The sequence below is a fragment of the Scophthalmus maximus genome, chromosome 1 (genome assembly GCF_022379125.1).
Source record: "Scophthalmus maximus strain ysfricsl-2021 chromosome 1, ASM2237912v1, whole genome shotgun sequence".
Lineage (NCBI taxonomy): Eukaryota > Metazoa > Chordata > Actinopteri > Pleuronectiformes > Scophthalmidae > Scophthalmus > Scophthalmus maximus.
Window position 1 is genome coordinate 6,572,639 of NC_061515.1, and position 27,044 is coordinate 6,599,682.

Sequence of the window (27,044 nt, forward strand, 5' to 3'; positions counted from 1 at the left end):
ATTTAAGTGTCTTTTTCCTCTGCCAACATTATACAGATTTTGGCTCATGTGTGAAATGAACTGATCAAAAGTTATCAAACATGATATTGTGAGTAATTACAGGCAATCCTTATGTGGTGCATTCATGTACCAATGAAAAACTTAATATTGAACGTGCACATATGCTCATCATATTCAAAGTATGTTGTATTTGAACAGTGTCATCTTGCCATCTTAACATGAAATAACCAATCACATCTGCCAGAGAGCACATACGCCTTTTATCATCAAATATCTGAACATTGCAATGAAAGTATATATAGAGCATAGTATTCTCACATTTGAGAGTGAACAAAATTCATATCAACAGGCCTTTAATAAATAATCTGTAAACACAAAATATCAGTGTAAAGCCAAATACAGTAATGTATGCAACAAAAACATTTTAAAAAAACACTTAAACAATTGTTTTGGCACCTTCAAAATTGCAAATACAGATTTACACAAATGTGGTGAAATAAAAACTATAGAGCCCAGGAAAAAAGATAGAATAAGAGACAGAATAAGCCCACATATGAAGGTAGCAATGGTTTTTGTGCCACTCACGTCTCATGATTTTTAATGTCATCACTTAAATGAGTAATTAATACTTCCTGTGTCACCAAATAAGGACAAAATCTACCATTCATGGTGGCAGATGAAGAACAACCAAAATGACAACATGAGGCCCTACTTTTTAGAGACCAAACATTCAAGGGTTTGTGTAAAAGGAATAGTAAGCTGCCATGGCTTTGGATGAAGGGGGCTCCTTGCCATAGGGGCTACTGTTGGAGGCAGCCGAGGCCAAATCCTCACATTTAATGTCAGCAGGTGAGTCCTCTGTGCTTGGAACGTTAAGAGACAAGCGCCTTCGTTTGCAGGCCATGGAATAAGAATCAGCCTTGTCAAGGGAAAGAGCTGACGGCTGCGCGTCTGTCCACGAGGAGATGACTCCGCCCCCGTCACTCACCTCCTCCTCTATCTGCGGTTTAACTTTGTCTAAGTCTTCTGGGAAACCAGGGGTGGGACTGGGTCTGGGAGACCAAGGCAGGCTCGGCGTGACCTTTCTCTGGTACGCCGCTCTGGACCCCCACCCCGCAGACACGGTGTTGAACGGAGAGTCCGGGTAGTAGCTGAGAGCGTGGGACGTTTGCATGGACAGGGATTTGATGCCGTAAGGGAGCAGGGAACTCGAGTATTCACCCTCATAAGGTGTCAGATCGAGCTTGTTGCTGGTGCTAGTGCCGTTTCCTCCTTGCTGCATGGAGGTGACGAACCACCTCTGCGAAGCGCCGTCTTCAGTGTGAGGTGAGAGGAGGCTGTTGGTCTGCGGTACTGTTCTCTCACTGTTGTAGAAGCGATTCTGGGGAAGGTTGTTGACAAACTGGTCCTGGAAGAGGGGCTGCATGGTGTAGCGGGCACCGGGGACAATCTGGTGGGCACGTGGAGAGTCGGTTGGAGATGGGGTGAAGCGGTCATTCTCTGGAGCCGTGTACATCCTAAAAAAAATTTAATAAAGTTAAAAACTTGTTTTACAGCGAGTTGTACGAAAAGACAGAAGTTGTTCAATTTAGAAAGTCATTAACAACATGGTAAGACAGCTGATGCAATAACACATAGTTTGATGTATTTCTGTATTTTTTGAAAATATTGATTCTCTTTTTATAACGCATGAGCAACATATGACAAATACTCACGAATCATAATTGTCTCTAAATCCTTTGGCAAAGGGGTTGTGATCAATTTTCAGCTGTGTGATCTGAAAGAAAGCAACGCAGGACATACAGTTATGAGTTATGTGAATATACAGACAGAATAAAATAGTACCATGACGGTACACGTCTATATTAACAACATGGATGTCAACCTATGGAAATTAACATTTATTGTTGCCCATGTCCAGTGAATGAATTCCAATGAATAGAAATTACAAATGGGACAAAACAATATGTAACAGGCATTTAATAATTAGAAAACAATAATAAAAAATAATATCATAGAAGAAAAGAGTGTGTGTGTGTGGGGGGGTGGTTCTTACATCAGTATTCTGATAAGCAGTGACGGCAATGAACTGCGTCTCTGGGAAGGTGAAGCTCTGCGTTTTAACGTCACTGTTGATGTCCTCCACCCCGTCCTCCGTCACCTCCACGATGTGCAGCCTGGGCTGATACTTATGCAGAGACTGCATGACAATCATCTACATGCATCATGGAAAGAAAATTAAAAAAAACAGGTCAATCATTCAATTATTAAAATAAATAAATTACTCCGTTATCTATTTTTATGTTTATTGAAATTAAGATGTTTCAAAATCATCATATCCCTCATTGCTCCTCCTAAAATTGTGCAAATTAATTTCTGAACATGGAGTTCACCGGTATAGGTAAAAATCCAATATTTTATTTTACTCATGGTTTTACACATTGATGGGGGTTTATTTAAATCCCAGGGCGTTGCTTTATTTCTTACCTGTGAAGTATTGTGACTGGTTCCTTTGTTGTTGGTGAGTTTCAGTTTGCTGAAGGAGATTTCTTGTCTCATCCAGTGGGCCCCTGTGTTTGGAGACTCTGGGTGGACATACATTTTGTTTCCTGAAATACAGAAATACATTTTCCAAAATCAAACAACAGTAGCCAGCTCCAAGTATTGTTTGGATACTTAACCTTTTTATATATACTGTATATATATATATATATATAAAATTCAAGAAAAGGGGTTCACCTACTGAATCTTTCAAGACACAGATGCTTATGAAGTGAAAATAAGCGAACATTTATTTATTTTTTGCAAATTGCAAATCATAAATTTAGGCTTATCATATGATTTTTCTCGGGGCTAAATGTCTCGCTTAAAAAAAACAGGCAACACGAATCTCTCACCCTGGCTGCTGTTGTCCGCCTTCCCGCAGGTGACCCACTTGCCACCCTGAAACCTCCAGTGGTTGGGATCGGCCAGCACCACCTCCACGAACACGTTGTAGTGCGCCGTCAGGCTGAGACCCGCCATGTTGAAGCTGAGGAACGGGAACATCCGTCTGCAAATAAAATCACCAGACAGAAGTGGCATTTTTTTGTTTTACTTCGATTTACCCTGCATTATGATAAATCAACTACGTCAGACATGGAACGAAAAAACATACTTATATCCAATGAAAGTTCGTTCATTATGATAAATTATGAGAAATCATTATGATAAATCAACTACGTCAGACATGGAACGAAAAAACATACTTTATATCCAATGAAAGTTCGTTCATTATGATAAATTATGAGAAATCATTATGATAAATCAACTACGTCAGACATGGAATGAAAAGAACATACTTCTAGTCCCATGAAAGTTGTTTAAAAACAGAGGGGGTTCTGTCTCACCTGCCCTGCTTGGTGATGATCATCTCCGTCTGGTGCCGGTGGAACTTGAGCCACAGCGGCCGGTTGCACAGGTAGACCTGGGCCCTCATCCCGGGGCCGGCGGCGGGTAGCGTCATGCCGCCGAGAGCGGAGCCCGGGCCGCCGTACGGCGGGTAGATGCAGCCGGGGCTCTGCGCCAGCTGGTACGCCGAGCCGAAGTGGCTGCGGCCGCCGGCCGCGGAGGGCGCGAACCCCACGGAGCCCAGGTGGAGAGACGAGGGGTACCTGCCTGCGCCCGGCGGGCTATACACCGCGCCACCGGGGGCGTAGGGGATAAAGGAGCAGGGGTTGGCCGTCTCCGGGCTTTCTTTGGAAGCCGTCGGCGGGACGTAGTAGCGCCCAGCAGCCGCCCCGTGCTCCGGGTACCTGCTGCGCGCCGGACCGTCCACATCCGCGGCTGGAGACTTGCGCCTCTCATCCGCTGCTTCCTTCGGGGAGGAGAAGGTGCTGCTCTCTCCCTCGCCACCGCCGAGCATGGCTGCTTCTCTCCTCCTCCGCTCACAGGTCGTTGATCCCAGTTGGCACCAATCCGCTCCAGGGGTTTCTCCCCCGCCCCCACCCCCCCTCCTCAGGAGTCACTGGATCTAACGTGATTCCAGGTGTTTGTTCGGCCTGCAGCCACGCACGTCTGGACCCCTGAGACAGATACACATCGGGGTTCAGGACTGCGGTCAAGGATGCACACGCAGAGTCATCATGGGCTACTGTGACGGACACCCGGAGGGTCCGATGAGGTGCCAACCCGGTCACGCGTAAACACTCCAGGTTATAGTTGGAAGAGACCGTCACATCGAGGCCGGAAATGTTTGTGGGCTGTGAAGTGTCTCACACCAAACTTGAAATGTTGAATTTTAGTCTTATTTGTTTTATTCTATAACCAGTGGCTTTAATGTAACTGAAAATAAGTCATCTTCTCCCTTTCTTTTTTTCCTTCTTATTCTCTTCATCTATTTTTCATACGTCTTGCCCTTTTTAGATTTAAAAAAAATTGCCAGGAGAGGCCAACGTGATGCTGGCCAAGAGTTCAAACATAACCATGCGGAATTTGTAGCTGCATGCAACTGCATGACAAGTTCCTAATGAGTCAAACTTGCAGTAAAACAAACATTTTTCGCTTCAATTTTGCTGCGTAAAACCCAAAACTCGAGCTCATCTCCGATTCTTGAAATGTGTGGGATATTTTATATATAATGGGTTATTTCGTCGGTTAAAGCAAAAGCTATAGTCAATTGTGCAATTTTTTTCCTATTTACATCTTTTTATCTATTTTTTTTTAAACGCACGTGAACTAACGCATAGGCCTGATTACATCCCCAGTAGTGCTGTTAATCCTGCATTATTATTCAGAGTTAATGAATTTTGCGTTCATTCACATCTGATGCGGCCCCGAGTCCCGACGGGATGCCCGACGCGAAAAGGGGGGAAATGGCCAATTATTTTTCCGTTTGACGAAACCTGTGATGTTTCGTGGACCAGACAGTCGCAGTGGGAGAAATGACAACGAGCAGACGAGATCGAAACGACGCGATCGAGACACACAAATAGATCTGCACAAATAAAAGAAAGGAAAAAATAACTCCATAATCAAATTTAGGGCCAATAATGTTTTGATTTGAAAACAACTTTGATAAAAAAAAAATCGGAAAGAAGAAGTGTTAATCAAAACTTCCCTAGTCAAATTAAAGCATCCAATATACATTTATTTTTTTTAAAAAGGAATACAAACAAACTTACCAAATGATTCTTCCTCCTGCTGTTGTTGCTGAGGCTGCAAATGAAGTTGAACACACGTACACGCACAAAATATTCTAACTAAAAAACTTGCGCAACGTCAACAGCCTCCATACCAACACATGGCATCATGTTGTGTCTGCGGTTCGAGGAGGCAGCAGGCTGCGAGATGAAACCCCGGCCATGTGGAGGAGGAGGAGGAGGAGGAGGAGGACTGATCGGAGAGAAGAGGTGCGCGCTCTCCTTGTGGCCATGACGCACCGATAGCAGCCTATTAACAGACTTCCCTCTGATCTCCAGGGGAGGGGGCAGGGGATCCTCGGCATCACAGCCAAAGGTGTGTGTGTGTGTGTGTGTGTGTGTGTGTGTGTAAGGGCGAGGCGGCGCGTACCAATCCATCCGTGAACTGTTTTTCATCCCATCATCCCTCACAAAGTCATCACCGGTGTAACATTCCCATCAGGGCTCCGAGTGCGTGTCTCTAAGGGAACAGTGAGTTTGTGCACGGTGACCTCACTGTGCCTCATATATTCTTATATATATATATATATATATATATATATATATATGGGTCATTTTCATTTACCTGTATACAAAGACTTTGTAGAGAGCTGGAGCTCGTCTATGAACCATGAAAAAACCCCAATCAGAAGTCATAATATTACGATCAATATATCAAAAAAATCCCACATAAATTATCTCATGAGTCCATTTCAAGCTTTTTACACTAACATGTTGTTAAAAGATTGTGAAATAAGAACTGCTAACGTGAATGTGCCTAACTGACAATAACAAAAGACATCACATAGAAATTCGATAAATACACTTATCTCAACTTCATCCATCTTGTCGCCCCAACAGCTTCACACATTTCATTTTCCCGACGGACACACTGCTGCATTATACAGTCTTTAGCTCAAAGGCTATATCAAATCAATATGATTCCTTAGACCAGTAATAATGGGGCTGAAGAGTGGAAAGCAACTATAGTTGGAGTAGCCAAGGCATTGAGAGGGAAAGACTCTATGAAGTAAAGGGATGTTTTCCCATCTGTATCTACAATGACAATAAGATAGAGAGAGACAAATGGCATTTTGTAAACAAGTTGACCCCGGAACTCACCACCCAAATACTTCAACGCTGATCATTTGTTGCCGGAATATACAGTGGGGTCGATCACACGAGTGCAAAGGACTTCACGGATGATTTGAGCTCTCAAAGGGGGCCAATATCAGGCAGTTTCGTCCTCGTTACCTTCAACTGCTCCAGTTCAAAGGAGACCAGTTCCAGACTGTAAGACGATGCTGCTGCTGCTGCTGCGTCGTCGTCGTCGCTGTGTTAATGGCACACCTTTCAACGGCTTGAAGACCCGCTGCCCTCCCAAGACCAGACCAGATGCTCAGCTGCAGCTGCTGCTCTGCTCGGGAAGAACAGGTTTACATGAGAAAAGACGGTGAGAGGATTAGAGAGGCCGGCCGCCGCCTCTGAAATAAACACAGCGCACATCAAACAGGACAAATCAAGTAGTTGGGTAAACTGTTTGAACGGCAAACAGTCTAAAGCTAATACACTCCTGCTGATTGGGCTGGTGAACTAATTGAGTGTTTTGAGTACTTCAGGAAGTCATGGGAATAGAGTAAGAATATACAGATTTTGGTGCAAAGTGGCCCTAAATTGATGTATTCCCATAGAGTGAAACTTTCTCACTCTCCCTCGAGCTTTTGCTTTCTTTATTTAGCAGACTACCCATCTGACACACAGACACATATGGTCACGTGCTCTGGTGGTAAAACCAATGAGTCAGAAGTGAGAATCTGTGGAGTCCTGACAAGTTGCAGTTGCAGTTTCTATACCAGCTTCTATTTTTCCCACGAGTGCACACTCAATGACACGAGATGCAAATATAAATCTGCACCTTCACAAGTGCGGAGCCAGGCACGGCCCAAAAGACGCAACTTACACAAGTGTGAAGAGGAAACACGAGGCCTCCAGTGAACCCACACTGATAAGATAAGAAACATACAGAGATAATTGAACCCCAAAATGTAAAATGTCCCAAACAAATTATTACTCAAAGCAGAGCATTTTATATAATGTTATATAATTAAAACATGTGTGGAGAGCATCTTTGAAATGTACTTTTCAGAATTTGCCTTGTCTGTCTTCTACCCTGCTCTTCACTTCAAACACACACAGGCTGGCACAACTGGTTGTTGACTATATGCTGCAGCTCTCTTCATGACAAAAACACATATATATGTATATTTTTTTTTCCCATTATCAGAAACACATGGATTTTGAATCACTTCTGTTTGGCTGTCATGTGGTTTTTTTTTGGGCAGCCTGAGAGAGTGGCCCTCTCTCCTCACACTCGATGAGCAGCTTCCCCTAGCTGTGCCTGCTTTTTGACACATCTAAAGGGCTGCGTCTGACATCGTGCCATCCTGCCGGTCACCTCTCCCCGCAGCGCTCATACCAGGCAGGAAAAAGCTGGTGACCTGGCCACCGTCGCCCCCTGCCCCAGGCCACTGCCACCCCGCCGGCAGCAGAAGGTCTGTTGGTCTGACGCCATGCCAGGAACTATGCCCGCCACAGCTTGTGATGTCACGGCAGACACGTCCTCGGAGGAGAGTTCTGATTGGCTCCGAAGGTTTGCCTTTCTCACTTCCTGGGAAATACCTCCTCAGCAACCCACAGATACACAAACCAAATTAATTATCACTTTGTTCGAATGTTATCTCACTTTCGGCACTCGTCGCTGGTCAGCTGCGATCGCAGATCGTATACAGGCAGAAATATGTTAACCACTTATGTGATGTAATTTCAGCCAACGCGTGAACATTTGCAATTAGAATGTTCACAACTGGTCATTGTCGTTAGCTGCCACTGCATAAAGAACAGACTTCATTTGTCACAAGCTTTTATTGCCAGATCAAAACTTAAAAAACTCAAACTTCTACTTGAAAAATGTATAAATCGTAGCATGTCTGCTCGCTGTACATAGAAAGAAGTCTCCTTAAATAGATGATTTGCCGGCCATTGGTGGCAAATTTCATCCAGGGATAAACACTGGAATACATATTTCACAAACAAGTATTCACCAGGGAGAGTTTTCACAGCGGAGCATCAAATGCCAGAAGGCGTAGGCCTCGAGTGACCTCTTCCGCCATCTTCCCCCCCCTACGCTCACATTTATGGTTTGCTCCTACATCCTGTTAAGAGCAGCAGCAGGAGCGGACCATCACATTTGGTGCTCAGCGTGGGGGCGGTTGGTGAGCTGTCATGTTCCAGCTATCCCGTGGAGATACACTTCTGCCATTCTGCGAAGATTTGGTGTTTTCTCATTTGCATTTGCTAATGAGATCCCGTTTGCATGACTTTATACTGGAAGGCTATCTCTCTGAATATCTCTCTACAAATACAGCAGGCAGATGAACTGCTATTTATTTAACCTTAACCAGTTAGTCCCATTAAGATTACGGATGTCTTTTGCAGAAAAAGATCTGGCTGAGAGAGGAGCACTATGGTAATGTAATTACTGTGGACAAATAAAACGACCAGTTAAAAAAAATAAAAAGTAAAAATGTAGGCATTTGTAAGTTGCTTTCAGCTCCTTTTAGTTTTGAAATGTATTTAAATGAAGAACCAGATTGGTGCCTTCTAATTTCTCATCTATTACTGCCTGTGCTCGCGACAAGAGAGAGTACCGTTTCACTGACGAGTGTCCGAGCCCTCCCTCGTCTGCTCACCCCGATCACAACTTCACACGAGAGACTCATCTTCCCAGAAGCTTTTCCTCAGCCAAGAGCCACGACTCCCAAAATCACTTATCTGACAGGAAGTTGAAGAAGTCTAAGGCCAAAGCCAATTAAGGCCCGTTTAGAGCAACTTCCTCATTATCACCCAATCTGTACTGTTAACAAATCCTGCCGACCAATCTGCCAGTGTCAGCAGCCCCCCCCCCCCAAAAAAAACCCAACTCACAAATTTCATCTCAGGTCAGTCATGAGATGTTGCCTTGATAAAAGCAAGTCGATCTTCTAAGACAGAGATGCTTTCAAGTCACAAGTGAAATTAACACATCTATGAAATCTATTAATCGATAACTAAATTAAATCAGCAAATATTTTGATGATCAGGTAGTTTTTGCTTCTTAAATGTGAATATTTTCTGGTTTCTTTGCTCCTATATGACAGTTAACTAAATATCTTTGGTGTGTGGAAAAAAACCAAAAAACATCATCTTGAGGTTTGGGAAACACGATCGATATTTTTCACCATTTTATGACATTAAATGAACCAAACAACTAATTTCGACAGATTAATGGATAATGAAAATAATGGTTACAGCCCTGGCTCAGGCCCTTTCTACATCCAGAACATTGTCAAACTTTACACCCCAGCCCGTCGACTGCGCTCTGCGATGGTGGAACGAGCTCCCCACTGATCTCAGTACAGCAGAAACCCCTTCCATGTTTCTGTCGCAGACTGAAGACTCACCTGTTCAGACGGCACCATGTCCCTGGACGTCGTCCGATCGCTGTACCGTTCACACCACACGACGTGCTGTCTTGTAATCCTGAGGCTTTCGGTCGTGTGCTGTTCACACACGTGACTCATCGGCGGGGGGGGGGGGTCCTTCACCAGGAGAAACGTCTCCAAAGCACGAAATCTCGCGAGAAGTGACGCGGGGAAAATACGCGCGAAACGAATTGTTTGTCACCTTCTCGACGGACGTCAAAACAGAAAGTGTTCAGTATATTGCAGGACCCTCTTACGTTGACAGGTCAGAAAAAGGAAGTGGATTGAGCGGACGCTCTGCCTGTGTGTGTAACTCGACGTGTTGAATATGTGGTTCGGCAATAAATGAGTCCAGCACGAGCCCTCGGCAGCCACAGCCTGTGTACAGGCGAATGCCGGAGCGCCGCGAACATAAAGTGGGCGTGGTCTCCCTGAGTTCCCCGCGCTGGGCTGCTGCACACCTGTTCCCGATCGAGCTCGTGATCTCCTCCTGCATTAAAGGGATAGTTCAGTCATTTTCAAGTGGGGTTCTGTGAGTTACTTATGCATAGTTAGCATGTTACCTTATGGAGATGGTGATGCGCCGCCGGCGGAGTGTCGATCCGCAAATCAGCCGTTTGACTCAGAGCGGCGAGTTGGCACAGTAATACATGGCCGAAGTACGCTTGAAAAAAAAGTGCAAACTTAACGGGTGTCTGGGGAAAAACTGAAGCAGTGGGGGGGGGGGGGAAATATACATCCTGTAGCGTACAATTGAACGGCAATTTTTTTTTTAGGTAAGCATTTAAAAGTGGTCCGCTCTGCAGCAATGCGACTCAGACTTACGCTACTTCCATTTCTCCTCCAGACTCCGTTAAATGACATCGCTGATCACCGTCTCCATGAGGTAACACACTGACTATGCATAACTAACTCATACAACCCCACTTCAAAATCACTGAACTATGCCTTCAAAGCTGAGACTCATCACGTGGTTAAACACTAGGACAGTTCTTCGGTGACTTTGTTAAGAACTTGTTCGGTGATTTTCCCGAAGCCGATTTTACCTTCTGCGATCGTCACTTTTAATTACAAAACAACAGTTGAACTGCGCCCCCTCAACTGTCAGTCACGAGTTGTCCTTTTTATGGGTAATATCTTCATGGTTGATTGCGCTTATTGTAAGTCGCTTTGGACACAAGCGTCAGCTAAATTACTGTAATGTCATGTCCTGTCTCCTGCTGCTCTACCCAGACGCCACAGAATGTTCCGGACATGTTATTGTTGGTGTGAACGTATTTTGACTCACACACGGCAGCTTCAGAGAAATTCCAACAGGTTTCAAATGAACATCACATTATATACTGTAATTAAGAAACTACTGTATATAGTATAGTAGGTCATCTGCCCCCCTCTATGATATTCTAACAGAATGAATTTATTTCAGTATCAAAATCCAAGTATATCAATCACTACCAATTCTCTCGCAGAAGAAAGCCATTCCTCGTATTGCTTCGGAGAAAATCTCTTTGTCCACTGGGGTGGAAAGTATATTTTCTGCATTATGTCCCCTCTCCAAGCAGATAGGACCCGGAGCATGTTTTTCTCATATGGGGAATCTGCTGACTGTGGTATCACATTATGATTAACAATTTAACTACGATCCCCTTCTTTCCCATTGTTATTCCACAGATGACTACGAATGAGAATGAAATGCCAGCGACGGAGGTGCAGGCTTCATTAGATCCATTGATTGATTTATTGTTTTCCATGGTTGTAATCACTTCCCCCAAGGTAATTTGTAAGCTCTTTATGGTTCAGAGGTATAAGCCTGAGATATAATTAATCTGCTTTGTTTAGAAGTTTGGAAGTAGGAATGCCCCTCTGAATTGATAACTGCTTGGAAGGCAACAGTCTCCATGACAGAATCCCTTCTTCATCCATGACAAAAAATAAACAACATAAAAACGAAGTAGCTAAACAGACTTAATTATATCTGGATGATTTCTAGATGCTTTGCATTTCCCTGGATTTGTGTTTGCCCCTGTTCATTTTCTTCTTGTGGAATCCAAATCTATGATTTTTGAGTCAATACGAACATCCATTATCCTTTTTTAAATGGCGTACTATCACTCCTTGACCCTCTTCATTCTTGTAAATAAAAATTCTTGTTATTTTTTTTTTGTTCTTTGTTCTCAGTCTCATAATTCTATTTTTGGTATGTTTTCTTTTGTTTGCTCTTGGCAGAAGCTAAAGTGACAATGGCCCTGGTTCCCCTCGAACCCACAAACCTCCCGACATTGTCTGGCCTTTGTCAGGCTTAATTGAAGTCCCAGTCTGCTTTAATTGGCTTTTTGATGGTATGTGCATGGGAACTGCTGTTTATGGGTTAAGTGCATCTTGATCGGAGCTTTAATCCAGTCATCAGCAGAGAAACATGAGGTGTTGAGAGCAGCGAGGAGAGGTTGATAATTGAGAGGCTGCTTCCTCGCTCCGTGTGTGTGTGTGTGCGTGTGCGCGTGCGCGCGTGTGTGTGTGCGCGCGTGTGTGTGTGTGTGTGTGTGTGTGTGTGTGTGTGTGTGTGTGTGTGTGTGTGTGTGTGTGTGTGTGTGTGTGTGTATGTGTAGGCTACATGAGTGTATTTCCATGTACATGCATGTGTACTCACTTGAGTGAGTTATCCAGGAGAAAATGGAAAGACAATATGAAGAAGGAAACATATTTCATACAGTTGGCAACGTTACTGGCATAATATATATATATATATATATATATATATATATATATATATATATATAGTATATATTGTATTTACATTTTATAAGAAATGACAGAAACAGTTGCTTTTCATGATTTACACTTGCATTTTCCTTATATTTGTAGATCACTGCTGGTCTGTGCTTGTTAGAAAAAAAATGGGGGGTTCACAGATCAAAAATTATATTATATGCCCACCACAGTGCTTTCAGAGCAAAATATAAAAAAAACTGCCACAGAAAACATAAAAAAAAACCAACCAGTTTCTTTAATTCAGACCATACGCTTGTTTCCTGATGAAAATATGTACTACTACTCGATTGTTATTGTCTACCAAACACAACTGCTCCATACCCGCCCTGTTCCTCCCTGTTGCTCAGCTGTCAAATTCTCACTGAGTTTTTCTCACTGTATATTTTAGCACCTATCCCCTGTGTGAGACCTGTGTTCTTCCGTCGCCCCCACTCTTGTACCCTCTCCTCCCTCACACACACATGCATCGAGTCTATATTGAATAAACATGCTGCCTTTAGATGGGGTCCTAATTTGCATCATCCTTTTTCCTTCTGGCAAAGTGTATTTTTCACCATTTTCGCTGTGATTTATTGCAGATTTACACGCACCTGCTGATCCTTTAAAAGCATCGTCAATTGCTCACAAACCTTCATTGCTAGTAACCTTCTCAGAGAGCGAAAAATAAAAAACCCAAAGTAGCCTATTCATATTTTGCCAGTGGCATGGAGGCTGAGCAAATTTTAGTACTCAAGCAGCTGGTATCGCTCAGTGGCTTACACCTGCGGACCGTGGTAGAGAAATTTGGGGCTTTGATTCCCAGTCAGGGCATGTCTAAATCCAGTGAGGGCCCTTAGGTAAAACCTTTAATGCCTACCTGTGATATAAGTCAAAAATTGTAAGTTGCTTTTCATAAAGGCGTCAGCAAAATTAACGTTACAAATATCTACTTGGAACCGAACCCCCGTTTCCAACTGTGTGTACATGCTTACATCTCAAACATGTCTGGTTTGTGCAACACCATGCTCACTATCCGTGTGTGTGTGTGTGTGTGCGTGTGTGAGAGTTGCTTTGTGTATTATTTTAAGGTGTGAAAGGCCTGTCGACAAAAAGAATACAGTGAGCCAAGCTTGACGTCACAGAGCTTCACCTCACATCACTCTCCCTGTGAAAGTGTGAAAAAACATTTACAGGCCATTTAGAGCACGATATGACACACACGCGCGCACACACATGCACACACGCACACACACACACACAAACACACACACACACAGACACACACTCACACAGAGAGAGAGAGAGAGAGAGAGAGAGATCGATGTCAGCTCAACAGATAAGTCAAGTCAAGTCAAGTTTATTTATACAGCACATTTCATATGACAAGCATAGACTCAATGCAATGCACTGAGAGGAAAGAGGAAATGTACCTGCATGTTGTGGACGGGTTTGAGGAACTTCTCTGAAGCACACATGCAGGAGGCACAGAACAAGACAGATGGATCTTTAGCAGGACTTTACTGAAGCATAGGACTGTAATGCTGCACTTTGTGGAGTCTGCCTTCGACACACACACACACACACACACACACACACACACACACACACACACACACACACACACACACACATCCACACACTGATGCACATACATCGTTACTTCTGAGACGTTATAAAAACTTCCCTTTCATCCATGAAAAAACTATCGATCTTGTGCTTTGCCTTCTCTACTTGATAGTTTTTTTTTTCTGTCATAATGGAAAGTCTCCCAGGCCATTTCTTCAGCCTTTTCTTCATTTGGAGTAATTATAGATGGAGAGGTAAAAGATGTTTTTTCTTCTTCCCCTTCCTTTTCTTTTCTCCCATCCTACCTATCTCCCTCTCCCCTGCGTGCATTCAGAGGAGCTCTCACCACTGCATTCTTATTAGGGACATGTCTGAAAGGCTCTCCGCAGCATGTGGTGTCCTCTGACCATCCACTATGGCTGCTTTTTGTTGGCATTAACAAGCCAAGCCGCCAAGGATAGCTTTTCAACAGGTACAAACTTTTCCTTTTGGATAATTAACCGCATTCAGGCACTGAGCGCAGTGCACTATGTGGGTACAGAAACCTAGGGAGGATCATATTCTAGAATAAAGGACAGAGAGAGGGGAGAGAGATGGACAACAAAAAAAAAAAACCTGATCAAAAGACAAGATGTTCTCTTTTGGTGTTGTTTAGAGGATTCTATACCAAACTCCTATTGAAATGGCGTGGTCCTCATTTCTGTTCCCCTCATCCTCATCTCTGTGCTCTTCATCTTTTCATCAAGATGGACCGTGTAATGAGGGGGAACTCTGGTCATTGTAGAGCGGTCAAAGGTTTGCTGCCTTGATGAATGGAAGAAACACGGGAAGGGCTGAACGCTCCCCCTCATTCCTGTTTGCCTCGCCGCAAAAGCCCCAGGACGCCTCCTGAAGAAGGCCTCCTCCATCCATTGCCGCCTCATTTCTTGTTAAAGGGGGAATAAAGCGAAGGCAGAGGGGGAAAAGTAATTTTCTTCTCCTGTCTATCCATTCTTTTGGTGGGTCTTCTTCCACTTTCTGCTGTGTACTTTCATAAAGCTTATAATTACCTTGGTGAGAGCCCCTCAAGTGAGACCGAATGGAGCCTTTGTACCCGTCTCTCTCCAGCCCTCTCCTGTTTTTTTGCGAGGAAGAAAGTCACATTAACATTTGGTCTCTCCTTTCTACAGATGCAGTGAGAAAGCCAGATGTGTCTCTGAAAAAATTCCCACTTAACAACTTAATTTGACAACCGCCATTTCGGATGCACCGCTGAGTGTGTCAGATCAGGATGCGAGGATGATGCGGCGACCGGAGGGAGGAACTTGCCTTATACCCCCAAATAATCAGCAGTTTGGACTGTTTTAATCGTTTAATCATATCTACATGTGCAAAAGACTCAAAGAAATGTGCTGTTGCTGTCCTGTTATCCTCTAAAAAGAAAGTGTAGTTATGTTAGTGCCCCAGGAAATTGGTACCAGTTCAGTGACATCAAGCTGACCAGGCAGCAGAGATCAGTGTTTTTGGGTCAAACCACCGTCTATCCAGAACCCTCCTCCTCCGCTCACCCGCGCTCTCTCCATCCCTCTAACCTCCATCCCCAAACTCTTTCGGCTGATTACTCCTAATGTAATTTTAATTAAAAACGGTGGTGTCAAAGGGTTTAGCCTGCCTGAGAAGCGGGTACAGCTTGTGGCACAGTGGCAGACCCCTTCACTTGCTTGAGAGGAAATACGTCCTGACATTGCTCGGGTGGTGCCAACCCAACCAGAGCCAGGTTAAGCAAACAGGCTTTCTGGACCATTTGGATATCATTGTTTTACTCTTTTTTCCAGAAGAAAATGGGATTTTAAATAAAATTGTGTAGTGTTTTTTTTTAACAATTACTGTAAAAATGTATTTTTTGTGTTTTTGTTTTTTTACCTATTCATGTCTGTTAATTAGTATATACTCTAAGAAATGCCAAATACTATAGTTGGTTAATTTTCCATTCCTTTACCAGTTAATCTGTATATTGTTATCATCATAAATAAAGAATTATCATTATCCTTCCTCTTCTGTCAATCATATAAGGTCTGGTTAAAGAGCTGAGCTGTGAGCAAAACAGTAAGAAAGAGGGATTGATGGTTACGTTAAAAACTGTTATTCTGGCAAACTCTGTCAAAGATCACGTCACTACAACAGACATGTAAATTTGTTTTGAGTCTAATTAACCAGCAAGGAGACTCATTCCTATATCACGATATCAGCTGACACTCACAATGATTGGCACTTCGAAATTTCACAGGGGTGACCCGAGGAAGGCGCCCCACAGCAGGACTCAACAGCAGAGGTCCGCCTCAAGGTTTTGTAATCCCCTCATCCGAGCTGTTGGATTATCTGCTCTCCACCGACCCTGAAGAGGCTCCCCGTGGCTCGGGCTTAAACACTCTCAAAAAAAATCTCACCTCCACACTCCATCTGCCGGCCGAGCGACGTCTTGGAAGTCCCGCACGGACTGGGAGGAGTGGGGACGAGGAGGAAAATCGGAGCACATCTCCTTCCTCTCGAAGGAGCCTCGCGGGCGACGTAAGGTCTGACTTTTGCATTATGCTCATTTCAATTATTTTATACTTAGCTCATTCTGCGGTACACAAGTTAAAATATCTCCAAGTACTCGTTGCAGTGAAGGCTTTATATTCCCTGTTGATATTCCCCCACTTTTGTCAGTGGTACTCAGTGGATTCGACGTTATCTTGTCATAGACAAGAAGCTTAAATCACACATCAGCAACCGGTTTACTGGGGTGTCACAAGTACGAGTGGGTGTCAGTGTCGATGACCCTTTCACATTCTCTGACAGGGGCCTGGTTTTGTGGCCAGTTTGTGGCCAGTTGGAAGAGCTGGTGGTTGGCCCTGAGCAGTGAGGCATGTCGTAAGAGGGTTTAACTTTGCTAACCTCCCTCTGCCAGGTTCACGGGGCCCTGCTGCTCGGGTAATATTGGCTCAGTGTTGGAAGTCCGTGTGACGCTGCCATATCAGCCAGCATGTTGCTGGGGTGGTGAGCACTTTTCACCACAGAGCCAACTGGACCTGGCCAGGGCTCAGTTACTGTATCATCTTCTTGAAATTCTCCAATTGTAGAATCTGTTTGGTTTTTCTCCCACCTTGTACAGTACTTTATTGACTATGGTATTTTTATGATGAATAAATAAGATTTCTAGCCTTACATGCCACAAAAGAACGTCAACAGATGTGGGGGTCAAACGCGCTTTCTAATCGATAACCATTGATCAACAAATATTTCTCATGGAACTAAGATTTCTATCTTTAAAAACAGGACGGCACAGATTGTACCCTGTGCAGTACAACAACAGTGACAACAACATTTGTACAGCATTTATTTTTTGACAAAGATTAAGAAAACGACCTGGATATTTTACAGTCGGACTAATTTTGCACACTTTCTTTTTTATCCAACATCTTTTTTTGTTGTAACTCCTCCTCAATAAAGATCACCATTGTTCCTTTGCTCATAAAATATGACTAATACATTTTCACTGTAGTTACCATTCACTGTGCCACAGATCTGTTGACAATAAAGATTTTAAATATTTGTCAAGTGCAGACTTACACTGTATTTTTTGCCATTTAGACATAAAATATAAAATAACGCCCATGTGTTGTCAAATATTTCTTAGATTTAGCTCAGTGGGTGTGCAGTCATTCGTTTGAGCTTCACTTGGCCCTGTTGTGGATACTTGGCTTGTGCTGCAGTTTGGGGAGATCTGCCGATATTAAAATCTGCAGATGTCCACCTGGTGTCAGGAGGGATGGGATCAAAAAAGTGTGCCGTCTGGGAGGTGTTTGCTTGGGCTCGGAAGAGATGTGTGTCCATCTGCCTATGAGTCTCGGTCTAGGGTACACAAAACAAAAAATAAATTTCTATAATTTTGGGCATACAGGTGATGTCTTGCATTTTTTTTTCTCAACATGCAATATCCTTTTAATTGGATATGTCTCCTCCACAGAGGAATAGAAAAGAATCAAATAGAAATGTATTGTAAAAAATACAACAAAATTAAGAGTGCTACTCCTGGTTGGTTTATATATATATATATATATATATATATATATATATATTAAAAAAATGTATATATATATTATTAAATAATACAGTTAAAAAAGCACACATTACAAACAATATATCACGCATTGTGTTTTGTATCCTTAGCACTGTTTCAGTTAGAGATCTGTAAAAACTTCAGATGGACAGGCAGCGGTGTCACTCGCCCCTCTGCTGGTGGTGTGAGCGGGTGAGTTGTGAAGTCTCACAGAGTGTGTGTGTGTGTGTGTGTGTGTGCGTGTGTGAAGATTGTCTTTTGCTTGTGGGTCTGTGAGTGAGTACCTGTCACTTTGATTGAACAGGTGGGGCCTCTGTGCATGGGATCTAGACAGCCAGTGTGCGACACGGCGTACTGTGGTCAGGCGTACTGTGCTCAACATGCAGTCTGGGGCACAGGTTCACATACAATGTGGTTTGATGTTGATGTACCCTCACATTTATTTTGTCACACTTTTATTACTGTTTGATTTCAGTTTCCAGTTGGTCTAGGCTGCAGTGTTTTGTTGGTGAAACATTATAAATATTTTTCAGAAAAACACGTATACATTGAATAAATCTTTGTGAATATTACATCCATAGCCCACAATTTTACTTCCTCACATGGGAACCCAACATTGAATAACATGGGACCATTAAAAGTCATAATTAAATTACTTTTAATTCATTTTCATGATGATATTACATTGAACTTATTAATTTTTCCACATTAGTTCTAGACAAAATGAATAAATGAAAAGATTAAATTAAAAATACAAAACAAAAAAGGTAACTAATCTGATGCACTTTAACAGTTTCCACAAAACTGAAAATGTTATGTTTTTTTTGGGGGGGGGGGGGCGGGCGAGCAGTATCTCTTGCAGGACTAATTGTATTGTTTTGCATTCAACTAAAACTTTTTTAAATATTCACAGCTGGGTTGACCCTGTAAAGGGTTGACTGTGGGGAGATAAATAAAGGCTTGTAAATATGCTTTAGCAAAAAAGAAAAAACAAAACAAAACATGACAACAACAACAACAACAACAAAAGAATCATGTAATCTTAACACAGCTGACTGAGTTAGGTGCACACCATACTTTTTTGTATAAAGAACAAAAGTCTTTTGTGCATCTGACTTCATTAACAATAAATAATAGTGTGATCATTATCATATATCATCAATAACAACAACAAGAGCAATACTACTACTACTACTACTACTACTATTACTACTACTACTACTAATAATAATAATAATAAACAGTGGACAATGAATTATTTGATTCTACAAGCAAAATTCTTTATCCACAAATCCAAATGGATGAAAATGAAACCACTTTTCTCTGTTTTTAAAAGGGACCTTGTTGAAAATGACCTGAGTCCCTTAAAACTCGTGAAAAAGAAACAGGACAAAATCGCTCCTCAGAGCTTATGATTCTTTGAAAATATTTCAAGACTGACCTCTATGACTTTGTATGTGATCGGGGCATCAACTTATCATTATTATTCATTTTATTATTAAATTATTTTATTTTATCATTATTTATTTTGCATATTATTTATTTGTTATTTCTTGACACTTGTTTAATGTATCATTATGTGCCTTGAATGTTTTGTAAGGGTTAATATTTAGATGTTAATTCCAAATGTTCTGTATGATCCTTCTTTTAAGTCACTTTTAAAACCCCATTTCTATAGACTTGCCTTAATGTGATGTCGTCTTTTTATATTGTCTTTTTATATCTTTTTTTATACAGATATGTGACCTGAAAAGCACTTTGTGAAGCTACTTCTGAAAGGTGCTATACAAATAAAATTATCATTATTATTATTATTTGTTCAATAAACAAATAAAAAAAAAAAGTGCCCAACACGGGTAGTGCGCGTGGCATTCTGGGACTTGTAGTTCTTCTTTTTCTCCTTCAACCCCGCCCAACAACTACGTCAGCGGAAGTACGCTGACTGAGCGTACGTGAGCGAGCCGAGGTCACATTGGTGCAGTGTCGTAATGTTTTGAGAAAACAGCGGCGCTATGGAGGCAGCTAACGCAGGTATCGAACATTTGTGCAGTCTCACGCGTTTGATGAGCCGTTCAGCAACGTAACGTTACGCACATTATGTCGGTTAAACCGTTCAATGTCTACTGGTTTATTCGGCGTCCGGGGAAGGCTGCGGGCTAGTTGCTCAGACTCGTGTAGCTAGCCATGTAGCTTAAATTAAAGCAGCTATCGTAACGTAACGGTGAATAAAACATTATTCACGTGCCTGCCCAAATACACTCTGTGTTCCCGGACGGTCCAAGTTAACGTATGCCCTTAAACGCTGCCCACAATGACTGTGATGCAAGGTAATGTAATGTAATGTAGTCAAGAGGTAATGTAGCATCAGGCTGAGTAGTTGTGCTGCGTTCAAGTTAACCTCGGAACGCAAGAAATGTTGCAAAAGTCAAGGCGCAGATTCGTCACTTGTGACGTTGCAGTGGCAGATTCGAGAGGTTGTAATGAGTGAGTTGTGGCTCTTAAAAAAAATAAATCATCGGTTAATGTTAGATTACAAGTTTGCAGCTGCCATTTTATTCATGTCCAATATCAATCTACACATTTGTGAATATTTTTTTGTGTGACTTCAAATTCAGAACACAGGTGGGAATTTTTTTATGTGAGTAAAAAATTTCAACATACAGGTTCAAGTTTTTTCTACAAGTTCCCGCATTGTATTCTACAGGTTCACAAATCCAGTCTACAAGCGCTTGCATTTTGCGACACATTTACCTTCATAAGGATGACCGTGGGTCTCACAGTCTTACCGGTGTGCGTGTCTCTCGTCCTCAGAGGAGATCCACCTGCGGCACGTGGAGACGGACGTCCTGATCCCCAAGATGATGAGGGAGAAGGCCAAGGAGCTCTGTGCAGAGAGGGTTGAAGGTGTGTGTCTGTGAGACAGAAGCTGACGAGTCCCACGCATTTAAGTAAAAGCATGGCAACGCCACACGTCTTGTCTTGTGCCCGTCTAAGATTTAACTGGTACAATCTGCAGCAGAAATGAAAATGTTGTTTCCATTACACATGTAGCTAGAATTTAATTAGCTTCTGACTTTTACATTTTTTTTATATCCACAAATGATTTTTAATAAATATGATGCTGTTGGATCTGGTATAAAACTAAAGAAATTATAAAACTTTAAAATGTCAGTGAGTGAAGTCTAAGACATTTAAAGACCAAATGTATCTTCATCATCATCTTTCCTATTCTTCTTTTAATACGAACTGTAACAGATGTTATGAAATGTGTTGCGTGTTGTTCATAATCTTTACTCACACAGGCATCAGTTAGCTGTAGTTTCAGATTTGTGTCATCGTGCATGCCGGCTCACTACCACACTGTCAACTGAAACATTAGTAATTTCCTTTGTTTTTCCTGGCAAGTCAAAGTATGAATAACAAAAAATAATACAAAACCTCCCAGTATAGAGCAATACAATTCAACAGCACTACAATCTACAGCTTCCAACGTGGCTATAAAGTTAAATCAACATTTCACAGGGCTGTTACTGTCTAACTCTCAAGCACAGACAATGTGTTGAGGCTGCAGAACTTATAATATTTGATGTCTTTGTGGAACACATCCATTAAACATTCATACTGTTTGTGGAAAAATTTTGTCCAAACAATTCAAACTTATAGTTTCATCGGTCTACTAAACATTTTCCCAGTAGTGTTGTGGGATGTCAATGTGCACTTTGGTAAATTTTTCATGGTAATATTTTTTTTCTTTTGTCTTTCCATGGACACCGCGCTTCCTTCAAATATGCACCGTGATTTGTGCGTCGTAGATTCGTAAACTTCGATGTCAACTACTCCAGTTCACATTTTTAGCCTTTAGCTGTAACTCTTGGCTTCTTTCCTACGTCATTGACCATTTTGCATCGTACCTTTGGATTCATCTTAGCTGCATTGCCTCTTCTACGGAGGGAACAGAGATAAATTGTCTCCCTTTATTTAAATGTGAACTGGTGAATATCTTAGCTCTTTTTGTTTACTTTGTAACCTTCTCCAGTTTTATGTCAATGAAAATTCCATATCATCAGTCGTCTGAGATCTTTTTTTTTGCGAGGCATGTTCCTCATCACTAGCAAACTCAAAATGAGTGTACTTACTTTTTCTTGCCTTGAAAACAAAATCCTGCATCCAACGCAAAATTCAGCTCAAGAAAGTTTAAGAAAAAGACAATAATACATCTTCATACTTCAGTAAGTATTCTTTAAGGTTAAGTTGTATACAGTATACACTGTATAACCAAAGCCTTATTATCCTCAGTGTGCGTGAGCCGGGGGTTAGCGTGTCATTTAAATATGAGCGGATTATTGTTTTAGTTCCCAATTCAGATTCTTTGGAGATTAGAGATTTTAACTAATAACATTCAGTTGTCATTAGTTAAGCTTCACAGAATACTGCCACACACCTGGTCTTGTTTGTTTTTCAGTTTCACGGTCTACGTTTTGGCTCCAGAGAAATAAGGTTGAATTCAGAAGGCTGGTAAACAATGAAACGCGTAGAAATCAAACCCTGTTAACTATTTTTTAATGGAAACTTTAGGTTGATGTTATATTTTGTGTCACTCTTTCATCAATTTCGCTTCGGTAGAATCAAAGTGCATTTGATCTATCAAAGAAGTTTAAGCCTTTTTGTTCCTTTGCCTTGCCCTTTTGACTCTTTCCTGCTTTTTGACTGCTTCCTGCCACTGTGAACACCTGCCTCTCGAGTCCACCCTTATTTTCTCTGAATTGACGAGAAGCAGGCCAATCGTCAAGACACCACCCGCCACCCTCATCTGCATGGAAGTGGCGGCCGCAGCTTTGCTCCAGTGTGCCCTGTCTGCTTCAGCAGCACCTCAGCCAGATAGGGACTTGGTGATGTGGTTTCTAGAAATCAGACGACATGCAGCCCGAGGTGGTGGGACAGACCGTGGCTGTGTGGGGGCAGTGGAAACCCCCCACGCGTTACTAGCTTCTGGTCCCACTCATTTTCACACCTCCATCCTCCGCCCTCTCAAATCTCATTCTGCATGTTTGTGTCTGCTCCGGCACGCGCGTCTATGATTGTGTTTCATAAAGAAACACAATCTATGTGTATGTTTTTTCCGGTGTTAGTTTGCTCTCGCCTGGTTACAGGGCCTGTACACAGCCCACAGTTGTATATCGCAGGCTTTGTAGTTGCAGCAGACGAATACGACTGACCTGTACACAACATCTTTAGTTTCATCAGATGGGATTTTTTCCTCCCTTTTGCTGTTGATGAATCATTTCACTATTCACTGCTCACGTCTTTCAAAACTAAACCATTTGATCGACCCACACGGTTAATATGCAGCCACTTTCACAGTTACATTGACTCCTGTTATGTTCTAACAGGGCTTTCATTTGTAGAAACTGGTTGTAAATTGGGCTTATTGGCTCCAAATATGAAATAAAACAAAATTAAAACAAAATTGTAAAAAAAATTCAATCAGTCAGTCTTTCCTGATTATTTGATTTCATCGTTTAATCTGTCGGTTACTTTGTCGATTAGTTGTTTGGTCCATAAAATGTCATAAAATGGTGAAAGATGCAGATCGTTTTTCGCCAAAACTCCAAGATGATGTTTTGTTTTGTCCACGCACCAAATATATTTGGTTCACTGTCACAGAGGAGCAAAGAAACCAGAAAAATTTCACATATAAGGTGATATCAGAGAATTAAGACTCTTTTTTTTAAAACTACTTAAACCGATTAATCGATTATCAAAAAAGTTGGCGATCATTTTAGTAATCGATTAACTGTTGCAGCCCTCACATATTTTCAGTCATATCTAATTTTTTATTCAAGGTTCTACACCTAACGTCTTCCTCTTCAGGTCCAAAGCTCCCTAAATGTCGGGGCCTTTAGCTTCTACTTTGTTCTCGCTTCCATACTGCATCTTTAAAGAAAGGCACGTGAAATCACCTAGAAGTGAAGGGAGTGTCACACTTTTATTTTGAGCGGCCGATTCTCACACAATGCCAGTCTTGGCGTCGCTACCATCAGAAAGGCAAACACGGCTCCGCAGCCTCTATTAGTACCACGGGACAGGGATGAGGCGCTCGCTGATTAGATTAGTCGCACTGTTGTGCTTCTCTAAATTGGTTTTGCGGTTGCGGTTGTTTTTTTTTTTTGTTTTTTTTTACATCTGCATCCTGATGAAAGTGTCTGTGTGATAACCATACTGATGTCACTGATAGAGGTAATTATGATGTCAGGTATTTGTAGAGGAGGGGACGTGGGAGGGCAGTGGTTTTAATTAAAGCCGCCTCGAGCAAGAGCCTGCTAACAAGGTGATGACTAAAAGAGTCCTCAGCACCTTGTTTACAATGTGAACCTTGCACGTTTAATCTTGAATACAACACTGTCACTGATGCAGCCTTGTGGAGGGGGGCCTTTTTGCATTGTAACCATATTTTCCAATTGGGTGGATATTTCTATTGCATTAGTTTGCAGCCTGTACACAGGACAGTGCCTGAGATGTGTCAGATGGGACTGACCCGCAACGAAGATTCAACATTTGTTATGATGGATTTGTAGTCGTAATGTCTCAGTTGATTTGTATGTATGTTACTTTGTCATTTGCAGAATTTGTCCAGTCTGTGAGTCAGTAGTCCTTTTCTAAAAGTCACAATATCATGTTACAGACACAGTCGTAATTTCACATGTCTGACAATTTGTGATCTATGGAAAAACTCAATTTTTTCTGGCCTAGTTCAAGGCGTGTGTATATTTGCGGGCGTTAGGGAGCCTGTGGGGAAACAGACCGACCACAGATACAAGCACGTTGACCAGGTTCCTTCTTTTGGCGGAGTGTGAAGATGAGGCTCATCTTGGTTTGCTATTGTTCATGTTGAGTATTTTTTCTTCTTCTAATTTCTCCATGTCTCTACCACCACCACCCTTCTCCACGTCCCTCCAGCCTTCGCCCACTGCTGCAGAGAATCTGGTTTCTTCATGGTGTTCAAGTGTCGGGAGGAGAATTCTGTACTGAAGGAATGTCTGACACAACAGTGAGTATTTTGCCGTTTCTTCTGCGACACTCGGCGCTCGCAGCCGAGGTTGCTCCCGGTGTGTTATACCACAGACACCTTATACCCAGTCTCTCTCTCTCTCCCTCCCTCGCTGACACCTTAAACCGTAGCCCCATGAAGTCTCAGGCTACATCCACATCACTACGTGTTCGTTTTAAAAACGCATCGCTGCTGCTACGTTTACGCCTGCCGTTCACACTGCTCTGGAGCTTTTGAGCGCGTAAAAAAAATCCTCTGGGGGCTGCGATGTTCTATGAATGGGCAAAAATGGATGGGTTTGGAAATGATGACGCAGTATTGACAGGGATTTATACTGATACAGAGCTAAAACACCATTGTTTCAGGTATAAAAACGCCACTTTAAAAGGAAAATGTAGCAGCATGGATGTGGCCTCAGTAATAACCAGCATTGTTATTGTCAAACCAGGCTACATTCAGTCTGTATGATAATAATAAGTACTGTAACGTCTGTCTTCCACCAGCTACAAGGACCCCGAGTTCTACGAGCAGTGCAAGCAGGAGTACATCCGAGAGAAACTGGAATTCGAAAGGACAGGCATCCCTTCGAAGAACAGGAAACAAAAACTCCCAACGAGCATGTAGTGAACACAACACACGACGCCCAAACAACTCCCTTCCTTTTGAAGGGGCAGACTACCGAGCACGAGGCCCCTAACCAGAACCAGAGCCTGCACAAAGTCCTCAACACCATGGACACGTGTTCAACTGGTGGAGTTTATAACTGATAAAGCTTCAAGCCCGTGTTTAATTCACATCTGTGCTGTTTGTGATTATATAATCAAGATGATGCCTTTTGTTTTTGTTTTTCTGTATATTTGCTAAAATAATTTAAATCAGATGGCCCCAGTTGTTGCATTGGAATGATCTCGGTTGAATCAGAAGTATTCACATGACATATACCAATGAGCCCAGTGATAGATAAGAGTGCAGCACTTATGAGGCAAGCAGTCGTGAATGGAGGGGATGCTCAATATCTGCTGAACCCTTTGTGTTTATGTTTATGTTCTATATGCAAAGACATGAGAGTCTGGTATGTTGCCTCTGCCTGGACCCGCAGCCTAAAATGATCATCCTCAGAAGGTGAAAGATGCCACCAGATGAGACTTAAGTACAGTACTCATACAGTGATTTCTGACAACTAACCAATTACAAAATAATGTAACACCTGCAGTGAAATGTGACTTTGTAAATATTCTGTGGCAGTAAAGTGAATTTCAGTGGCAACTCAAAGAGTCAATCATTCATTAATGCACTTTCGGACACTTTACACCGTTGAAAGTGATCGCAGCTCACATGCATGTATCTTTAACTTAGATGCTTCCTTCCTGCAGTGCTTCAGGTGAGATTACCATTCAGTGCGTTCAAAAGTAGGTGGACATTTCCTATTACACGGGTCACTTTTCTTGGCCCTTGAGGCTGACCACGCTCCCTCCTTTTTTTACACAGTTTATTTTGAAATTTAACAAGTAAAAATCCATTTTTGGTTTATTTTATTTGACCATCAAAACCAGGTTTGATCAGGTCTAACTGTGCTTCCATGTGACGCGTCTCATATCTGCTTTGTTGTACGGTTATGTGATATCTAATAATGTTATATATAACATCAGCCGTACATAAGTTGTGCTGCTCTCATTCTCTTTGTGGTGACAAGTTGAAAACCATGAATGTGACGGGGCAGATGACTGACTGATCATATCAGCCAGCGCTGTATCCTCACTTAATGCACAGAGTGAACTTATAGGTGGATTTTATTTGTTCAAATTTTACTCTATAATATAGGCAAATGGCAAACATTGGATTCCGAGCCTTAAGCGGTGTTTTCAAATGGCCTGTCTGCAACATGTCAAAACCCTAAGGTATTGAATTAACAGATTGTTCAG

At 42.2% G+C, this 27,044-nt stretch overlaps 2 protein-coding genes and 1 long non-coding RNA gene across 4 annotated transcripts; 1 reads left to right on the forward strand and 2 right to left on the reverse strand.

The window, feature by feature from the left end:
* Window positions 1–238: 238 nt before the first annotated feature.
* LOC118287299 (eomesodermin) lies at window positions 239–6,856 on the reverse strand. Of its 2 annotated transcripts, XM_035612403.2 has the most exons (8): window positions 6,414–6,856; window positions 5,163–5,640; window positions 3,390–4,064; window positions 2,898–3,052; window positions 2,488–2,609; window positions 2,057–2,215; window positions 1,716–1,777; window positions 239–1,517 (listed from the first exon to the last, which is right to left on the reverse strand). In XM_035612403.2, exons 3-8 carry the CDS (start codon window positions 3,902–3,904, stop codon window positions 731–733), a joined length of 1,800 nt encoding a protein of 599 aa, XP_035468296.1. In that variant the 5' UTR covers window positions 3,905–4,064; window positions 5,163–5,640; window positions 6,414–6,856; the 3' UTR covers window positions 239–730. The 2 variants fall into 2 exon arrangements, with proteins under 2 accessions (XP_035468296.1, XP_035468370.1); XM_035612477.2 differs by having other exon boundaries at window positions 3,390–5,640.
* A 6,922-nt stretch (window positions 6,857–13,778) lies between these two features.
* LOC118314059 lies at window positions 13,779–21,034 on the reverse strand. The gene is made up of 3 exons (XR_004794579.2): window positions 20,826–21,034; window positions 15,043–15,107; window positions 13,779–14,918 (listed from the first exon to the last, which is right to left on the reverse strand). It is a non-coding gene; the product is annotated as an uncharacterized LOC118314059 (long non-coding RNA).
* Window positions 19,958–26,388, forward strand: cmc1 (C-x(9)-C motif containing 1). Its single transcript, XM_035640086.2, has 4 exons — window positions 19,958–20,105; window positions 20,886–20,978; window positions 25,032–25,122; window positions 25,626–26,388. Exons 1-4 carry the CDS (start codon window positions 20,087–20,089, stop codon window positions 25,744–25,746), a joined length of 324 nt encoding a protein of 107 aa, XP_035495979.1. The 5' UTR covers window positions 19,958–20,086; the 3' UTR covers window positions 25,747–26,388.
* The last annotated feature ends 656 nt before the right edge of the window (window positions 26,389–27,044 follow it).

Excerpts from the sequence above, each read along its gene's own strand:
- LOC118287299 (XM_035612403.2), bottom strand. The coding sequence starts at position 3,904 with ATGCTCGGCGGTGGCGAGGGAGAGAGCAGCACCTTCTCCTCCCCGAAG. Across the intron at positions 3,053-3,389 it reads ATCATCACCAAGCAGGGCAG|ACGGATGTTCCCGTTCCTCA; the intron begins GTGAGACAGAAC and ends TTTTATTTGCAG. Across the intron at positions 1,518-1,715 it reads TTTAGAGACAATTATGATTC|GATGTACACGGCTCCAGAGA; the intron begins GTGAGTATTTGT and ends AATTTTTTTTAG.
- cmc1 (XM_035640086.2), top strand. Across the intron at positions 20,979-25,031 it reads CTGTGCAGAGAGGGTTGAAG|CCTTCGCCCACTGCTGCAGA; the intron begins GTGTGTGTCTGT and ends ACGTCCCTCCAG. Across the intron at positions 25,123-25,625 it reads AAGGAATGTCTGACACAACA|CTACAAGGACCCCGAGTTCT; the intron begins GTGAGTATTTTG and ends GTCTTCCACCAG.